Source organism: Coturnix japonica, chromosome 1 (assembly GCF_054131305.1).
Source record: "Coturnix japonica strain WE chromosome 1, WE-NBRP24, whole genome shotgun sequence".
Classification (NCBI taxonomy): domain Eukaryota; kingdom Metazoa; phylum Chordata; class Aves; order Galliformes; family Phasianidae; genus Coturnix; species Coturnix japonica.
Genome location: NC_140663.1, coordinates 151,209,770 through 151,228,436, shown reverse-complemented (window position 1 = coordinate 151,228,436; position 18,667 = coordinate 151,209,770). Strand labels below are relative to the sequence as shown.

The 18,667-nt window shown below is 45.0% G+C and overlaps 2 protein-coding genes across 14 annotated transcripts in view; one reads left to right on the top strand and one right to left on the bottom strand.

Moving 5' to 3' along the window:
* NAA16 (N-alpha-acetyltransferase 16, NatA auxiliary subunit) overlaps positions 1-2,118 on the bottom strand; it is a 60,253-nt gene extending 58,135 nt beyond the window's left edge. For all 5 annotated transcript variants that reach the window (XM_085536090.1, XM_015851699.3, XM_015851700.3 and 2 more), the window contains exon 1: positions 1,866-2,118. Coding sequence is in view for 2 of the 5 variants with exons in the window: in XM_015851699.3 (XP_015707185.2) it covers positions 1,866-1,919 (54 nt within the window). In the remaining 3 variants the exon portion in view is untranslated. The remainder of the gene's footprint in view (positions 1-1,865) is intronic.
* On the top strand, positions 1,597-18,115 carry MTRF1 (mitochondrial translation release factor 1). Of its 9 annotated transcripts, none has more exons than XM_032442079.2 (11): positions 1,597-1,883; positions 7,714-8,172; positions 11,199-11,290; positions 12,152-12,233; positions 12,478-12,585; positions 12,677-12,849; positions 14,265-14,382; positions 15,270-15,406; positions 16,650-16,748; positions 17,105-17,257; positions 17,862-18,115. In XM_032442079.2, the coding sequence occupies exons 2-10, from the start codon at positions 7,737-7,739 to the stop codon at positions 17,225-17,227; spliced, it is 1,368 nt and encodes a 455-aa protein (XP_032297970.2). In that variant the 5' UTR covers positions 1,597-1,883; positions 7,714-7,736; the 3' UTR covers positions 17,228-17,257; positions 17,862-18,115. The 9 variants fall into 9 exon arrangements, with proteins under 9 accessions (XP_032297970.2, XP_015707203.2, XP_015707207.1 ...); XM_085536100.1 differs by lacking the exon at positions 1,597-1,883 and adding an exon at positions 5,944-5,998; XM_015851717.3 differs by lacking the exon at positions 17,862-18,115 and having other exon boundaries at positions 17,105-17,309.
* The last annotated feature ends 552 nt before the right edge of the window (positions 18,116-18,667 follow it).

Here is an 18,667-nt window from a genome sequence, read left to right as displayed (position 1 = left end):
AAGGAAGTGAGTGAGTGTGGAAGCCTTAAGCAAGGAAGTGAGTGAATGTGGAAGCCTTAAGCAAGGAAGTGAGTGAGTGTGGAAGCCTTAAGCAAGGAAGTGAGTGAGTGTGGAAGCCTGAACCAAGGCTTAAGAGACCAAGTAGCCCTTGAAGTCAGGGCAGAGATGAATCATGGTGCCACATCTTACAGCAGCACTGGGAAACTAGGACTGTTACCTACATGCCAACATTTCACCTATGCTGCAATTGCTATCGGTTATGCAATCACATCACACCTAGTTTTCATGGAGCTTCCTCCAGCACTGCCAAGCACTCAGTGATAGACTCCTAAAGTCATTATCAGGCTTTCCAGATAAGTTATTCATTTCACAACTGTTAATTCTCTAACAAATGTTTATAAAATCACTTAATACACAAGTAGTTACTCTCCCTCTGTTCCAAGTGGTTAAATCAATCACCGTACGCTTGTACGACGTTATTATACAGCCTTCCATATCAACGATTTCATTTATTTTAATCTCTAAAATGCCCACGGCAGCATCAGCAATGTCAAGGTTTCTAGCGGCGCTGAAAGCTCCTTCCATTACAGAAGAGCACTCAGCACTGCAATCTGTAGCATTGCTATACTGAAATACACCGCAGAGCCAACAAAAGGGGCAATTTAGACCACAAAGATTTGACTTTTCCAAGAAAAGAGCCCCGTGAAAAAGTTAAAGGTACCTATAAAGAACAGCAAGAAAACGAACTTCAGGAAGTATTAATATGGAACCTGAGAAACTAACAAGGGAAAGCTCAGTGGTTCCCTTGCCTAAGAACTTGTTTAGTTTGTTATTTAATAGATGGAGAGTTTTTCCTGCAGTCCAGTTTTTAAGTTCAGAAGCGACTGCTACTGTGAGCTTGTTTGCTACTAGTAAGAATAACCACTTAACTGTTCTAATATTAGTGACTTATTTTTAGCAGAGTGCTAGAATGACTTACTAAGATGCATACCATAGGCATGCAGTAAGCAACAAATCACCCTTAAGCACCATTAAGTCTTTAGAAAAAAAGAAGCACCTAAAACAGGGAAAAGAAAACACTCAGAAACTCCTGCTGAACTGCACCAGTCACAGGGTATGGAGGCTTACACATCCTGTTTGCTTTCAGATCAGCTTCCTGAGGCTGAAACACACAGAATCACTGAAGTTAACCCAACAGGCTCGAGTAGAAGCAAAGAAACTCGCTCTGCCAGCAAGTCAGCTGTGCAGAGCTCAGCCTGCACAAGGCCAAAAGGCACCAGGAGCCTTAACTTTGCTGAGGCCGCAACTCGCTCACCGTCAGGTATGGGCTTTCCCTAGGGAACGGAGCGATGTTCCACAAGCCTTAACAGCACAGAAAACAAAGCGATTCGGAAGGAAGTTAAACGAGTTGTATCTTTAAAACAGCCTCATCGCATCACGAAGCCTCAGAGACGCGGACAGCGATTCAGACAAAACGCTGCAGCCCAGCACGTGGAAGTCTAAGGCATTTCGGAGCCGGTTTCCCGTCGGCGCTGACCCGGGGCTGACAGCCTCTCTCCGCCTCTACCGCCCCCCGCGCCAGGGCCGCTGCCGCCCGCTTGCGGCGGGAGGAGCGGGGAGACACGGAGCGGCGGCGGAGCTGCGGCCGGAGAGCCGCGGAAACCGGGAAACAACGGCGGGTCCCTCCCTGCCTCCCACCCTCCGTCCCCTCCCGGCAGCCACACGGCCTGTTCGACGGCCGCAGACAAAGGGAGGAAGCGGGGACGAGCCGGCGGTGGCAGCCTCCATTCGGCCGCAGGCTCCGGACGGCCGCATCCCATCCCCGCTCCGCAGGTCGCCGGGCGGAGGACGCGCCGAGGGCTCACCAGGATCCGCTTGAAGAGGTTGCTCTCCTTGGGCGGCAGCGGCACGGACGGCATGATGCGGGAGGAAGGGCGGGCGGCCGCGGGGCGGCTTGTCGCTGAGAGGAAGGGAAAGGAGGAGGGGGAGGGAAAGGAAAAGGCGATCCCCAACTCGGCTCCGGGCGAGCGGCGGCGGCGGCGACTCTTCAACTCATTGGCCTGCACCGCCCGCCCCGCCGGCTCCCCTCGGGCGCAGCGCGTAGAGCGCGGCCCCTCTGCGCAGCTGCCGGGGAGGCCTCGCCGCCCGACTGACGCTGCAAAATGGCGGCCGGGGTCCCCCGCCGCGCATGCGCACCGCCGCCTGGCGCGGGGACGGGTGGGGCGGATGGCGTTGGGCCGCTTCACAGAGTCACAGAATAATTATCAAGGTTGGAAAAGACCTAGAAGATCATCTAGTCCAACCATTACTTCCCAGCTAAATCATATTCACCAACACAACATCCAAGCGTTTCTTGAACACTCCCATGGTCGGTGACTCCACCACCTCCCTGGGCAGTGCATTCCAATGCCTCACTACCCTTTCTGAGAAGTAATACTTCCTTCCCTCCCTGTTCTGCATGGATGGGGCTTAGTTTTCTTGTTTTTAGCTTCTTTTTGAGGGCAGCGCTTGTTTTCTCTCTGCTCGCTGCCCCTGAGGCGAAGGGTCCTCGAAACCACCCCGATGGGGGAGTAGGGGGAGGAAGGGGACTGCCGCCCTCACAAGGTGTAAAAATAACTGAAGGCCTGAGTCATGGCTATTTCAAAGCTGAGGGCTGTCGAAAATGGACGTTGCTTTTTTCCTTTCAAGCACTTGGCCTCACCCGGCCATGTTAAGATAGGGCAAAAGATCTCTTTGTCTCCTCATAGCCCCCACCCGCTCCTCAGGCCCTTGTAACATGGTGTAGCTGCCCGCTGTCGAGCTGGGATGTGGGTGAGCTGCCAGCCCGGCCTTTGGGATGTCATTTATGGCATTAGCTCTTTGTTCAGTTGCTTATACAAAGCTTCCCAGAATGATCGTGCGTGCTTAGAGCAGTGATTTGTCATGGCAAACCAGCAGCACTAAAAACAGAGCATCCAATGATTCCTTGGAAGGAAAACTGGTTAACCTGTCAGAGCTGCAGTCAGTTAAGACTGTGATGGGGGGGGAGGAGGGGGGATTAAGCAGCTTGAATTATTCCCTGTGTAATTACTTTTTATATACATTAATTGTGTTCTAAAACAATAATATTCTTACTGCAATACGGTTATCACCTGCTTACTTTTATAAGGGCGTACTGTAGCAACAGGATGAGGGGAAATGGCTTTAAATTAGAAGATGGCAGATTTAGACTAGATATTAGGAAGACATTCTTTACGATGAGGGTGGTGAGACACTGGAACAGGTTGCCCAGAGAGGCTGTGGATGCCCCCTCCCTGGAAGCACTGAAGGCCAGGCTGGATGGGGCTGTGAGCAACCTGGTGTAGAGGCAGGTATCCCTGCCTATAGTAAGGGGTTGGAACTACATGATATTAAAGGTCCCTTCCAACTCAAACCATTCTATGATTTCTGCTGCTCAGGTGATGAGTTTAGTGGATGTGCATAGCAAAGCATCATTTTCAAGGTCTGCACCACAGCACTGAATTAGCACTGATTGTAACTAGTTGGAGCCGTGGCTTCATGAACTCAAATATTCTGTCCTTGCAGAAGGCTTTATGCCTTCGATTGGTTTCTTGGGTAAACAGATGCACCTCCAGGATGGTCAGGTAAATACTGTGCTCAGTAGACTTTTGGTCTGAGACAGGAAGGCTGTCCCTTATAGCAAAGGGTCAGTTTCCTGCTAGTCCAAATACTGGAACGAATGCCATCTGAAAGCAGGCGAAACTGCAAATGAGAGGCAGGCATTTCATCTGCATTTCAACATGTGTCTGTATTACAAATCTGTGTTGAAAGCAGCAAGAAAAGGAGAGCAAGCTGGCAGTAAAGAAGCAATTTTAGACTAGCTGAGAGAGACTAAACATAGAAATGAGCACCGGGGGGGCAGAGGGCTGGTTGAAAGTGAGGTTTGGGAGTACAGTCAAGAAAACTTCTTGTCATTTAATCCCACTGCGCTTGGCCAAACAAAGCGCTTTCTACAGGCTTTGTTAATAAATAGGGCTGTATTCAAGGCATGTGTGATTCTGTCACCAGTTTTCCCTGCAAACAGAAAGAATTCAGAAGTCTGTCAACAGATTATTTAGGTCAAAAGAGGGAAGCAACATCCAAGCACAACTCTTATGAGGAGCGACTGAGGGAACTAAGATTGTTTGGTCTGGAGAAGAGGAGGCTCAGGGGAGACCTTATCACTCTCTATAAATACCTGAAGGGAGGTTGTGGTGAGGTGGGGGTTGGCCTCTTCTCCTGTGTAACTAGCAATAGGACTAGAAGGAATGGCCTCAAGTTGTGCCAAGGGAGATTCATGCTGGATATTAGGGAAAATTTCTTCTCTGAAAGAATGGTTATGTACTGGAATGAGCTGCCCAGGGAGGTGGTTGAGCCATCATAAACTCCCCTCAAGTGCTGGAAGGCCTCAGTGAGGTCCCCCCAGAGCCTTGTCTTCTCCAAGCTAAACAAGTCTGGCTCCCTCAGCCTGTTTTCATAAGTGAGGTGCTCCAGCCCTCTGATCACCTTCATGGCCCTCCTCTGGACTTACTCCAACAGTTCCTCATCCTACTTGTGCTGGGGGCCCCGGGCCTGAACGCAGTACTCCAGATGGGACCTTACAAGGGCAGAGTAGATGTGGACAATCCCTCATCCCGCTATCCATCCTTTTGAAATCAAATTGGCAGCTTAGATTTGCCACATTTAAATGTAAAAGCATATCCCCAGTGCCATGTCCCATTCCCTGAGGCCTGGGGACCTGCTACTGTCACTCCCCCACTCTGCCTACACTCTCCCTGAGCACCAGCTGGGCCTCACCAGCTCCATAGGCCAAAGCGAACCATAAGGCACAGACAGCAATGGGATTTCCCATCTTTTGTACTCAATTCCCTTATTCCGTTTCAAACATCATTCTGAAAGTAGAAGGAAATAGTGTTTCCTAATCACTGTTATTATGAGATACGAGGAATAGGTCCCCTGAGTCCAACTCATGTCCAGTCTGCTGGCTGCTGGGGTGCACTGAGATACTGTTAGCCTGTATTTTCACACATATAGTTAAGTTAAAGAACTGCCAGCGAGGATAGTGATAACTGTATCGTGATTGCTTTTAATCAGAGGGTTTAATGTAATAACCATTTCTGGCTGCAGTAGGAGCTGATGTGATTTTTCTTGGCCTACCTTCTTTTTCAATCTGTTTTGTAATTTTCATGTTCTTATTAGTTTTTTGGTAGTTCACCCATAGATCACCTTTTTAAGTGTCAGATTGGAGGGCTGTTTGCTGTGGCCTCTGTAAATTGGATGGGCTCTGGGGTGGCTCCTGGTTTCTGAGGCTGTCTTTTAGTCTTTACCCTTTGCCTTCCGTCCTGAGGGGCTGAGCAGAGCCAGGAGCAGCCCTGAAAGTGAAACAAGAGGCTGGTTGTCATTTGTATGCTGGTCAGGTTTGGTACAAATCTTCTCATCACCTCATTTTCAGCCTTTTAGGTGTATTTACCTCACCAAAACTCGTCGATGTTATATATGCCAAATGTTATATATATATATAAATACATAAAATCCCATTGAATGACAGCAGCTAAAAAGGAAGAAACTTAAAACCCAGTGTTCTTTAAGGTATTTACAGCGGAGCTGGATTTGCTAAAACATAAAAAAAGGTAGGGAAAGTTACTGTAAAAGAAGCAGACTGGAAGAAAGAAGGACTTATTAATGCAAGCTGTGCACCCTGGGAGAGCATACAACAGTTTCAGAGAGCACAGTTTTTCATCTGAGGTTTGAATACATTTTCCTTCTGTGACACATAGGAGTAAATTGGCCTTTTGGGGGATTATAAGTATTAAAAGCATTGTTACGGTGTGCTGGAGGGACAGACAGACAGAGAGGCAGCCACTGCAGCAGGCAGGGGGTTGTGTTTGTGAGCAGGCATGCTGGGAGTGCGAGTCTTTCCACTTTACTTCCCGTTTGCAATGGCCTCGTGATGTAAGACAGGCGCTTCCATTTGGGGAGGGTGAGTTTGTAGGTGCTGTGTGGGACACGGAGCCCACTCACTGCCCGCTCTGGGATGCAGGGGCTGAGCCAAGCCCAGCCAAGGCAACTATCGGCAGCCGGCAGGGCTTCCCTCCAGCTCTCCCTGTAAGCCCTGCACTGGGAATGGCTGCACGGGGCTCTATGCATGGCTTTTGCAAGAGGGCAGCTTGGTGTAGCTGAGGTGGGAGGCAGAGGGCTATGCAAAGAGACCTTGAAGGCACCTCTATGAGGCTGCATTACCGAAACTCCTCCCTTATGCATATGCGTCTCAATGGAATCGGTTTCACTGAGTTAACAGTATCCTTGATTATTAGAAGTGATTTTTAAAAGCTTTTAAATCATTTACAGCATTGATAGCTAGCTGTCCCTTAACTAGAAATGAGCTGATCTCTATGTTTTTGTAATGAGATGATTGCAGCTGTTGTTTTTACAGGCTGGTTTCGATTTTGTGATGTGTTTATGCTGCCCACTGGGTGATTCTGTCATGTTAAGAAAAGCAATAAGAACTAGTTTGAGAAGCAGTTAATAGGCAGTCTGCTGTATGTGGCTCTGTGAAAGTTTTATGTGGGCTCATTTCTGCACAAATGCAGGGTGACTGTATCTCTCTAAGGAGGAGACAACTTTGTTTTGTCAAAATAATATTAAAAAGATCAATTTCAAAACCTCTGACTTTCTCAAGGATTGACGTTGTGCAGTTGCTTGGGTCTTTAGTGAATATTTTACTTCTGAAAGCTCAGGCAGAACCCTACAATGAAACAGTTCTTGTTTATGCATGTTGTTAGTTCTAACTACAGCAGTATTGCTGTTAACAGTGATTACCTCTGGGCTGGATGATGAGTGGCCGTGCTGATTTGCAGTAAGTAGAGGCAACACCGCTGACATCAGCAAAACTAAATATTTTGGAGTTAAGACCAATATATGTCCTGAGGAACTAAGCCCAGCAGTGCAGATGATGAGCCTGACTTGTGTATCCTGACTTACTGCTGGTGAAGGAAGTGGAATCCCTCTACTACTTAGAAACTGGAACAATCCAGATCACAGTTGGCTTTCTGTAAATCACATTCTCCTTAAAGGTGGAAATAGGAGTTTGGTAGCATCTTCCAGGTCTTGGCAAGCAAGATGCAGTACCTCTGTTTTTACTGTATATTGATGTTTCAGGTCAGTCCTTTGTTACAGGACACACGTATAAAATAAGTAGGATGATGATGATGTCCACCTGCCAAAGCTGTATCCTATTATGGTAGTGGGTACGATATTGCGTATACTGCACGTTTTGTACCTTCTTTATATAGAACTTGATGTCTGCACTGTAGATGTGTTTTCTCACAGCAGTGTTTTTGTTTTGTAAGGCAGGAAATGATCCAGTTTCTCCAGTGAGAAGTGTGTCAAATAAAGCTGTTGTCTGTAAAGCAGCATCTAGAGTAGATCATCCGCAGCATAAACACTGAGGAGGTGAGGGAAAAGATTTTTCCAACCCCCAGCTGGTACAATGTTGCTGATAAGAGCTTCTAGTTTAAACTAAGACTAAAACAAATAATTCAGTGCCATACTGGTTCAATTTGTGTTGGTGTGTGTAGTCAGGAGCAGAATTTGGGCTTGATACAGGTTGGATTTTTAATATAATTATTATTTTTAACCAGATGCTTTTCTCTAGATTGTAAAAGTGCTCCGTGTATCATCTATTTCTAATTTCAGGTGGTAGAAGAATAAGAAACAAGATGAAACCTTCACAAAGTGTCTGGCTTTTCAAGAACCTGCTCTCCAGTTGCTACTGCTATGGTCACCTTCACAACGCTCCTCTTCCTTCTGTTGCAAAGAAGATAAGTTATGTGATGAGGCTGCACAGCTGTGCCTTTTGGAGGCCAGAATCTTTGTTGGACACAGCTCGATTCACTCTGTCATTTCATGGTCGGCTTAGGAAGAAGCATCAGGACTCTCGAGCACTGTGGAAGCATGAGGCTGTACAGAAGTATCTGGAAACTCTAAGCAGGGAATACCAGCAGGTTAATCATCTGCTAAATGCTGATTCAAAAAATGAATTTGAGCAAAGAAACCTGAGGAGAAGACATGCTGATCTATCCCCAGTTGCAACTGCATTTCAAGAAATCAAAGAGGCTGAAAGTGAGCTCCAGGAATTGGAAACTATGTGTAGAGGTAAGGAAAGCACAGGTGCTTACTGGTTTTGAAAGAGTGGCATTGCTTGTGATAAACCTCATTGCTCAGCCTTTATGGAGAGCTTTTAAATGAATTTAACCAGCTCTGGAATGCTCCCTGGTCTTGTCTGTTCCTGTGAGTTTGCATCCATTTAAGGCTTTCTAGATCCAGGCATTTCCTTTTATTTTTATGCTGTCTCTCTTAATACAGGTCTTAATGCAGCCATCTTGGGAAAGAAAGGGCTGTTTGGACTCTGAGGGTTATGCATCTAGCAGAAATAGTCAGGAAATGTTTGGTTTAGGTTCTTTTTTGGTAGAGCCAAGAGCAGAACAAACTGAAGGATAAACATCAGCAAGTCTTGCGTGTTCAATAGAATTATAGAATGATAGAATTACCCAGGTTGGAAAAGACCTTGAAGATCATCAAGTCCAACCGCAGCCTAACCATAGTGCCCTAACTCTAAAAACCCTCTGCTAAATCATATCCCTGAGCACCACATCCAAACGGCTCTTAAACACATCCAGGGATGGCGATTCAACCACCTCCTGGGGAGCCTATTCCAGTACCTAACTACCCTTTCTGTAAAGAAGTGCTTCCTAATATCCAACCTAAACTTGCCCTGGAGCAACTTGAGGCCATTTCCCCTCGTCCTGCCACTTGTCACCAGTGAGAAGAGACCTGCTACATTCTGCTACACCAAAGCAGACGTTAAGATAAGAAACAGTCGCCTGGAGAAAATGGGACTTACACGGTAAAGGAAGGGGAAGGCAAAGAAAGGGAGAAATGGATACTTAGCAGTTTAAGAGGAGGAGGGTTGAAATTCCTAGTAATTCTGAGAGAAAGAACAAAGGAATGTTGACACATCAGTAAAAGCCACGTTGAAATAAAGCTTGTAGAAACACAGCTTGTAATGTTTTCTACCTGCTTAAGAAAGATAGATAATACTTGTATGCCTTAGTTTTAGAAATAAGTGGGTTTGTTTGTGCTTTAAAAAACAGTGGTTATAGAAAACACTTTAGTTTTACTCCTTTCACTTTTTTCAATGGATCAAGAAGTAAAGAAGTGAAGATGAGAAGGGACAGAAACAAATGCTCTTGGGAGATCTGGGAAGTTATTAAAATGATGGGGCACTCATATTTCAACTTGGACTATTTTTGCATCAAATCGTTGTTGTGAAGGGTTTTGGTGATTTCTCTTCTCTATAATACACAAATTCATGTAAATTCCTATAGGATTGTAATTTTTCAATGCTCAGTGAAGCAGGAAACTACTATTTCCCAGTGGTCACCAGTGATGTGAATCATGAGGCAGGCTATGTGAATTTATAAAGGTCAGGGAGAAGGTAGGAATGGGACACAAGTCATTTGGGCATCGAGCTTCTCACCGTCAGCTCATCTCTGCTGACAGAACCTCACCTGATACTTTTTATTTACCTAATTAGTGAGGATGCTTTTCAGACCACCTAGAAGCCTTCTTCTAGTGCTGTCTTCAGTGCTATCTTTTGGCTGGAGCTGTGACATACTGTTAGGGTTATCTATATAGTTCTTGCCTTAAGTGCAGAGGATACCAGGCTTACATGTTGATCTGCCATATTTTATTTAAAGAAAAATAAAGCCAACCAACCAAAGAGGAACATAAATTAGAAACCGCAATATGAAGGAGCTGCCACTATCCTTGTCCAGCATGCAAGGCTGGTTCAACATCCCAGCACACTCTGTTCTTGAGGCTTGCTGCTGATTAGGTTGAAGGAGACTTCTGGAGGTGGTTTCAACTTATGTTCTACTCAAAGCAGGACTGGTTAGAGCAGCGTGACTGGGGTCTTGTCCAGCTGAATAGATCCATGAACAGAAATCCTGCAGCGTCCCCAGGCCCATTTCAGTGTCTGACAACCCTTATGGTCAAAATAATACCTAATCAGAATTTCCCATGCTCCATTTTCTGTCGTGTTTTATGATAATATACTTTAAAAAGAGTTTGTCTTGAAGTTTTCAGTATCTTTCTGTGAGTTGATTGTATGCAACAATAAAAACTCCCCTTGGTCTGCTCTTCTTAAGGCTGAACAAACCCAGTTTCATAGAATCATAGTATCACAGAATGGCCTGGGTTGAGAAAGACCTCAAAGATCATCTTGTTTCAACCCCCCTGCCATGGGCAGTGTCACCAAACTAAACCAGGCTGCCCAAAGCCACATCCAGCCTGGTCTTGAATGCCTCCAGGGATGGCTTTCTTGACCTCTCCTCATATTTTCTTTGTTTCAACCCCGGGCTATCTGTGTGGCTCTTAGTTAGACTCACTCCAGTATTTCCATGCCTTTTCTGTACTGGGGAGCTCAAAACTAGACAAATATCACCTAGGCTGAGCAGATGGGAAGGGAATCTCTTCATGCAAAGCAAAGAGTTAAAGTGAGGTTGTCCACATCCTGATGGCTGAAGCCATAATTCTCGTAGCTCATTGATGGTGTGATTAGCAGGAGACAGAAGATTAGAACCCTCGTAATTGTCATTATATTTACATTTTCAATGCTCATCCTATTGAGCTGGCTGCAAAGTGCTGCACAGATAGCTGCTTATAGGCTAAAAATGGAAAGTCTTGTTTGGAGGTAAGGAAAACTGAGGCACTCTTTTCTCCAGGCGTGTTTTTGACATATTCTGTTGAATCTCTCGGTGGGTTTACCTCTGCACTGTCAGTTTCTGTCACATAACTGTCAGTGTACTATAATTGGTGGCAAGTAACTGTCAGGTGGGACTGGCATCTGTGTGATGCAGACTTGGAGTCATAGCCTAGAGACTGAGAAGTAATATATCTATCTGCAGCTCCTTCCAGCACCTCTGGACAATGCAGTCATTTAGTTAGCAATACACATCCTGGCTTGAGCTGCTCTTCTTTGATATTTCATGCTGGCAAAATGGAACTGCATGCACTGTAAGCTTTTAAATGCTGTAAAGTGTGTCTTCTGACAGCTGTATTACAATCTGCTGTAAGCTAAGTAAGACTGGCTAACGTCTATTCCTATTGTTGGAATTTAGAGCTAGACAGCAGAGATGAGAAGCAACTTCTAGAGCTTGCCTTGGAAGAGAAGGAAACCCTCGATCAAAAAATCAACGCGCTGTGCAGAAAGGTGAGCCTGAGGTAAAAGCACATGGCTTCTTAAATAAATGTCAGAGAAAAATGTTCCTTTGTGGTCTTGCCAATAGACTCTGACACTTGCATTTAATGAAACAGAAGGACATCTTCTCTATTTTCCCTGAGAAGACATGGTAACATTAATTACTGGTAAGCTTCTTACTGACAAATGCATCTTAGAAGCTTATTATTTTAGGCATTTCTGCTTGCTTGCTTGTCCGTCTGGAGATGCTGAGGGGGATATGAAGCTCTGTGTCTGTGCTATTGAGACCTTGCGTGACATCCAAGTAACCGCTTGTGGCAGCAGAGCGTGCATTCTTGAAAAGGGTTCTGATTGGAACTTTCAGTATTTCATTTTCTCTCCAACTGGCAGCTCCCCACGAGTGGGAATATTAATTATAGGCAGAGAAGCCAAAACTGTTCGGTAGGAAGCTTTGTGTTTGGGCTCATTTCTGTGTTGAGATTGGGAAAATAGAACATAGAACCTTGTGAAATGTAAGGTCTGTGTTTGTGTAAAAAGTGGCTGGGTAATAGCTGGTAACTTTCTGCTCAAAGGTGGTTGGGGCTGCAATGGGTGGCCTGGCACCTGACGCTGTGGGATCGAATTTTCTGCTAGCTTTCCTGTGGATGCACCAGCATATCCCATTTCCACACCAACTGCACTGAGCTGCAGCAGCCTTTGGACTTGGACAGTTCTTAGTTCTACTTATTAATTTTCTGATAGAAATCTGTGGTTGTGGGTGCTCAAGCCATGTGAAGGCTGGCTGTAAACTTCATTAAAAGGAGATACAGTCATGAAAGAGATGGTGACGTCCTTTTTTCTTCTTTTTTTTTTTCCCCTTCTTTCTCTTTTCAGCTTTTCCAGCTTCTTGTGCCAAAGGAGAAGTATGATAAAAGTCATGTTATATTAGAAGTGACAGCTGGCAGAACAACTGGAGGTCAGCAAAATCTCCACAGTAAAGAATACTCCGAACCTTCACCCAACTTTTTAAGGCTCTTATGGGTTATTCTTAATGCATTTTTACACTTCCATGGCATAAAGCCATACTTCCTTAATCTGTATTATTTATTATCGGCATTAATCTGTTTTATGAGCACGAATACAGTTGCAGTTAAATCTTAAAACCCGCGGCTGCTGTTTTGCAAACTGCTATTTATGTTGTAGCGCTTTTATATTTATAGGTGACATCTGCCAACAGTTCACTAAAGAAATGTTTGAGATGTACCAGAACTATGCAGACTATAAATGCTGGACCTTTGACATTCTGAACTACGTGCCGGCTGAGATAGGTACAACAGTCCTCCAGACGTTCCGTCCAGACAGCTACAGTTAATGCTGTGTTTCTGTGCTGTACTTTCCACTCATTGTTTGTCTCTGTAGGTGGGTTGCATCATGCAGCTGCTCATATTTCAGGAGATGATGTCTACAGGCATCTGAAATATGAAGGAGGGACTCATCGAGTCCAGCGAATCCCTGAGACCGGACTGTCATCGAGAATGCAGCGTATTCATACGGGGACAATGTCAGTTATTGTGCTCCCTCAGCCAGAGGAGGTAACTATCTGTTAATCAGAGCAGCAGGGAAGTGTGGAGCTGGCACTGGAGTAGGCGTTATTTAAAACCATGGTACTGTTAGGGGATTTTATTGAAACCCAAGTGCTCTGAGCAAGTCCCAGCAAGTAAACCACAGGCTCTGTGGTTCTGGAAGGCAGCAGGCCTTGGCTCTGTACCTTATGTTTTTATATGGGTTATCAGAAGCAACTTTATAAAACGTTTGCTGCTGACTGAAAAGACGTGTACATTGGTGGTCATTTCAATGAGTGTTCCAGCCCCAGTGCCTGCAAAACTGGAGCGAGCCAGTTTTAAATTAAGTCATATATTAAGATGGGGAATATATCCAAGAAAATATTCAGTGTTGCCTAGGAAAGTGACTCAGCAAGTCCTTTGCTACTTTTTTGTTCATTTAAATTGTTGGTGTTCAATCAAGGACACAATGCTTTGCATTTGAATGAGCATGTTGGTTGGTCTTTCTGAGATCTCTCTGATACCACCAGATCTCACTTAAACGAGCAATTTATGCAAAGAATAACCAAAACCAGGTCTTGTAGGCTTTCCCTGCAAATTCTCCTGCTTCCTTGTAGTGCTTTCCTTGCAACACTGGTCAGATCTGAATGTTCCTTTCCTATCCACTGAGCTCAAACTTGGTCCACGTCATCATGGACTCCTATCCTTAGCAGGATCTGGATACACCTAATGTTTCTCCAGGTAGATGTTTTTAATCACTGTTGTAAATATCTCTCAGGCTTGACTCATGGAACTCATTCTTTTGCTGTTAGCTGCTGATTTTAGTTAGCTTCCCATGCAGACGTACCTTGTTTTCTGAGGGATCTGGATCATGATAAGGGCTACAGAGATGGTCAGAGGGCTGGAACACCTCTCCTATGGGGACAAGCTGAGAGAGCTGGGGCTGTTCAGCTTCAAGAAGAGAAGGCTGTGAGATTTATAGTGCCCTTCTAGCAGCTGAAGGAAAGTTAGGGAGGGAGTTTTTATAAGGACATATAGGAACAGGATGAGGGCAAATGGTTTTAGATCAGAAGGGGGCAGATTTAGACTAGATATTAGGAAGAAATTCCTTACTGTGAGGGTGGTGAGACACTGGAACAGTTTGCCCGGAGAGGCTGTGGCTACCCTTTCCCTGGAAGCATTGAAGGCCAGGCTGGATGGGGCTGTGAGCAACCTAGTCTAGAGGGAGGTGTCCCTGCCTATAGCAGGGGGTTGGAACTACGTGATCTTAAAGGTCCCTTCCAACTCAAACCATTCTGTGATTCTATGACAATGATTGTAGCTGACACTTAGGTACAGTTGTAAATCAGTAGGCTTTTAATAAGTGATTTCTTTTACTCTATCACTGAAAGGGCATTCAAAATATTTTAGGAAGAGCAGAAAGTAGTATTTTTCTTTGATTCCAGGTTGATATTAAAGTGGATCCCAAAGATCTGCGTATAGATACGTTCCGGGCCAAAGGAGCAGGAGGGCAACACGTCAATAAAACTGATAGTGCTGTGAGAATTGTACATCTTCCCACAGGTGAGTCTGGCTGTGGTTGGTACTTCTAAGCGCTCTAAATCTGTATTCTGGAATGAAAGCTTGTAACTCTGTAAGTCTGCTGGGTTATGCCATAAACCAAGGCTGAGGGGAGACCTTATTGCTCTCTTCCAGTATCTGAAAGGTGCTTACAGTGAGAGTGGGGTTGGTCTCTTCTCACTGGTGACAGGCTGAGGGGAAATGACCTCAAGTTGCGCCAGGTTAAGTTTAGGTTGGATACCAGGAAAAATGTCTTTATAGAGAGAGCTGTTAAGCACTGGAATAGGCTCCCCAGGGAGATGGTTGAGTCACCATCCCTGGATGTGTTTAGAAACCATTTGGATGTGGTGCTCAGGGACGTGATTTAGTGGAAGGCTGTTAGAGTTGGGGTAGTATGGTTAGGTTGTGGTTGGACTCAATGATCTTTAAGATCTTTTCCAACCTGAGTGGTTCTATGATTCCAGTTTCCAAGAGCTTGTGTAGATGAAGGCGTTCAAAACCCACATAACATTATTTTAAACATGCTCTTGTAGATTCAACAACTTCAGTTTTAACAAGTGGCAGCTACTCGGAGTAAACCTGTTCTCTGGAGGCAGTGTCTAGAGAACAATGATTCCAATGAGAACTGTTCGCTCTATGGGATCTCACAGTATCCCTAGCTATTCTGTAGCATGGAACAAAGCTCCTGGTACAGCTGTGAAGAGTTTAAAAACATAATAAAGGTTTGAGGCATTGTGTTAAAATGACTTTTCATCCTGCAGCTGAAAGACCCTAAAAGTGAGCACTCCTAGAAGGTGTCATTTGCCTAATGTGTTTGAATTGATTTAGCTTGTTTGTTCTGTGTCTGAATGGGCTTTTTACTCTGCTCCCTCTGACATTCTACTGTGAAGGGGTGGTAGTTGAGTGCCAGCAGGAGCGATCGCAGCAGATGAACAAGGAAATGGCTCTACGGACACTGAGAGCTAAGCTGTACCAGCAGATCATTGAAAAACAACTGAGTCAAGAGCAGAGCGCCAGGAAACTGCAGGTGAGAAAGCATGATAGATGAACTTGGGAAGGGTGCTTTGTTGTAGGTGTGTTTCTCTGAGTGACGGTGACAGTGTGTGAGTGTCTGTGTCTAATAAAGTGCGCTTACAAAGGAGAAGCCTGGGCGTCAAGGTGCTAACTCTGCTTTGAATCTGCACATCTGTTGTTTGCTTATCCCAGTTCAACCCTAGCGTAGAATTTTCAGGTAATAAAGAGCCACAGACTGTGGGTGGAAAGAAGAGAATCATAAGAATGTAGCTGCAGTTACCCAAAAGGCGGTATGCAGCACCCAATGTTGTGTTACACAGTTAAAGAAGCTGCTAAAATTCAGATCAGAAGTTCTTGGGGTTGTATTTTCGGCTGTTTCTAAAACACGGTGTTTGACAAGATGGTGCAGCTTCTGGGAGAAACAAGCACTCAAAGGAGCCATTTCACAGCTCTGTGCGGTGTGTTTGCTGTGGGTGAGGTAACTTCCCAGTGTGAGCTGCCTCAAGTTATGCCTCAGGCTGCGCTTTCCTCTTAAGTGTGCCAACATTCTTTTCCCATTCTTTGAGTATTTTGCTGTTTGCAGTGCAAACTTCAATAGCAATCAAGAAGAATAAAAACACTTGGCAATAACAGAATTCTTCAGCGTCCTACCGTTTCCAGCTTAGCTATTGAATTGCTCACCTCAGGCTGTGTGTCAGTGTGTTGTTCCTGCAGATTATTAACTTGGTCTCTGTAATCGGTGAGCCATTTATCTGCTGTTAATAAGTTTAACTCGAGAGTTCTCAAGGCTGCATAAAGGACTTCGGATTTACATTTATGTTAATGCTATAGAAAATCAGGCTAAATAAATTACCTTTTGTAGTGACTCGGAATATATAAAATCACCTCTTTTGAAGTACAAATGTGAGCGCAGGTGGAATGTGAAAGAAGAAAGCAGCTCGTACAAGTAGACACTCTTTTCTCTAAGTAGTTGTGCAAGAAAGCTTCATTTGGAATTGAGTATGAGAACTTTTTGAACTGATTGCACTGCTCCACTTTACCACCAGAGGACTCCTCTGTGTCTGCTCGATTTACTCTGCGCTCATTTCTGATGGCCAGATGTCAGCAAACTGCTCTGCCACCTCTCCGTGAAGCAGACATCGATTGCGCTGCTTCTGTTATGAATGGTTCCCACTCGCTGCCTTCTGTGGAAATGCCTTCTGTGGCTTTTGGGAGTGACATCATTCTTTTTCTATTTCTTTGGTGCTTTGCTACAGTTGGGAACGAGAGCCCAGGCAGAGAGAATTCGTACTTACAACTTCACCCAGGACAGAGTCACTGACCACAGGATCTCGTATGACGCACGCAATATCAAGGTAATGGTTGTTTATGAGGGTTTTAAGACTTGGGTACTTACCTGTGCCACTTAAAGCAAAATGTAACCTTGTGAAAATGATTTAAAATATATGGGGAAATCAAATGGCTATTTACACCTTAATAGGGCACAACTGATTGAAGAAGCCTACACTGCTCTGCCTTTCTTCAGGAAATAATGAGCTGACCTGCTTATGTCACATAAGCTCTGCGTATCTTTCTCCAGCTATATGAATGAATGATGCTCAATATGTTGTCCTCCTTAGTGAGATCTGTGAGAACTCCTCAGTAGTCACCTCTGCGGGACAGTACTGAGGTATTCTCTGTAATGCTTTGGTCTGCTGTTATTTTCTCATAGGAAATTCTGAGTGGGAAAGAAGAACTGGATAAGCTAATAAACAGGCTCCTGGAGTTTGCGGAGATGGAGGCTATCACAGAGTACCTAGAAAACCTGCAGTCTGTAGGAGGAGAAGGCTGCTGAAGACCTTGTGTGGAGCTAAAGCAGAACTGGGTTTGTAACTAAATAAAATGGAAACACTTATTGGGTGACAGATTGATCCAAATCTGCGCCTCTGTTTTTCAATGTGTGCTATTGCTCTTTTTGTGCTTTGGCACAAATGAACTCTACAGGTTGAATTTAATACATCTCTCCTAGCAGAGAAGAAGAGGCATTGATTACTGTGTGCACATACCTTCTGTCTTGGCATCAGGGCTTTTTGAAGCCAATTCTTCTCTCGTCCGTTTTGCAGCTGGACAGATATAGATCAGGGTGATGGAGAAGAAGAAATACCACACACTGCATATTTTGTTCTGGAGGTAGGAGATGTCCAACCCAGGCTGGATGTGGCTCTGGGCAGCCTGGTCTGGTGGCTGGCAACCCTGCACATAGCAGGGTGTTGAAACTCCATGATCATTGTGGTCCTTTTCAACTCAGGCCATTCTGTGATTCTATGTGCTTGTCCAGGTGAAAGAACCTAAGCTCCCCTTATGTAGTTTAGAATCTGACCTTGTCAATAGTACTTATTTGTACCATTTTAATCCACCAATTGAGTGAATTTCCTAAATGGAGTCCTTTCAAAAGTCACTCCATATTTTGATGCTTCATTTTGTTACAGGACAAGTACAAAGTCAAAGCTACTTTGAGAAGGGGAATCCGTGCCCATCAGTGCTCTTGCAGGCGTTCTTGGGTCAGCTGAAGGTGGGTGTGGACCACGTGCTCTGCTGGGTGCAGAAGTGCTTGCTATGAAGTCAAATGAAGAGGACAACACTTTGGAAGGAGTTTGGTGGTGATAATGGGCAGCTTCCTGCTTCTTGACGGAAAGTGAGTTCACACTGCAGATGTATTTTAGTAAATAAGGTGCATCTGGAATTCAGCTTCTGCCTTGATGTCTTTGGGAATGTGTGCCTGGCTCTGTGGGCAAACCAGGCGTCTGTAGAGAGCTCAGCTTTAGCAGGGCCTGCATTCACGTTTTCCCTTAAGCACGCATTGTGCAATGTGCTCACACGCACTGGTGCGTGGGCAGGCAGCGGGCAGAAGCAGACATGTTCACTTCTTAAACATCACCCAAAATGACACAAGTGTGGCACTGAACCAGGCTGGCTGCTGGATCAACGCATCCCTTTTTTACTCCGCTCTTCCCAAAGCGCTGTCAGACCAGTAATAACAAAGTTAATAAGCTTGCTGGGGGCTGCAAACTCTGTGTACGTGTTTTCATTGCACCTTTTTTTGGCCTTGGTCCACTCCTTACTTCCAAGGAAGTGTGTGAGTAGGCTCTGTCCCACAGGAGCATTCCTCTCCAGAGATGATCCTCCTGCCTGTAGCCAAGGTGGTAGTTTTGCTGTAGTGTTATTGTTTTTAAAGGTAAGATCCTTAACTTTTACTTAACTTTTATGTCTTGTCTTGGACACCTATAAAACTTCC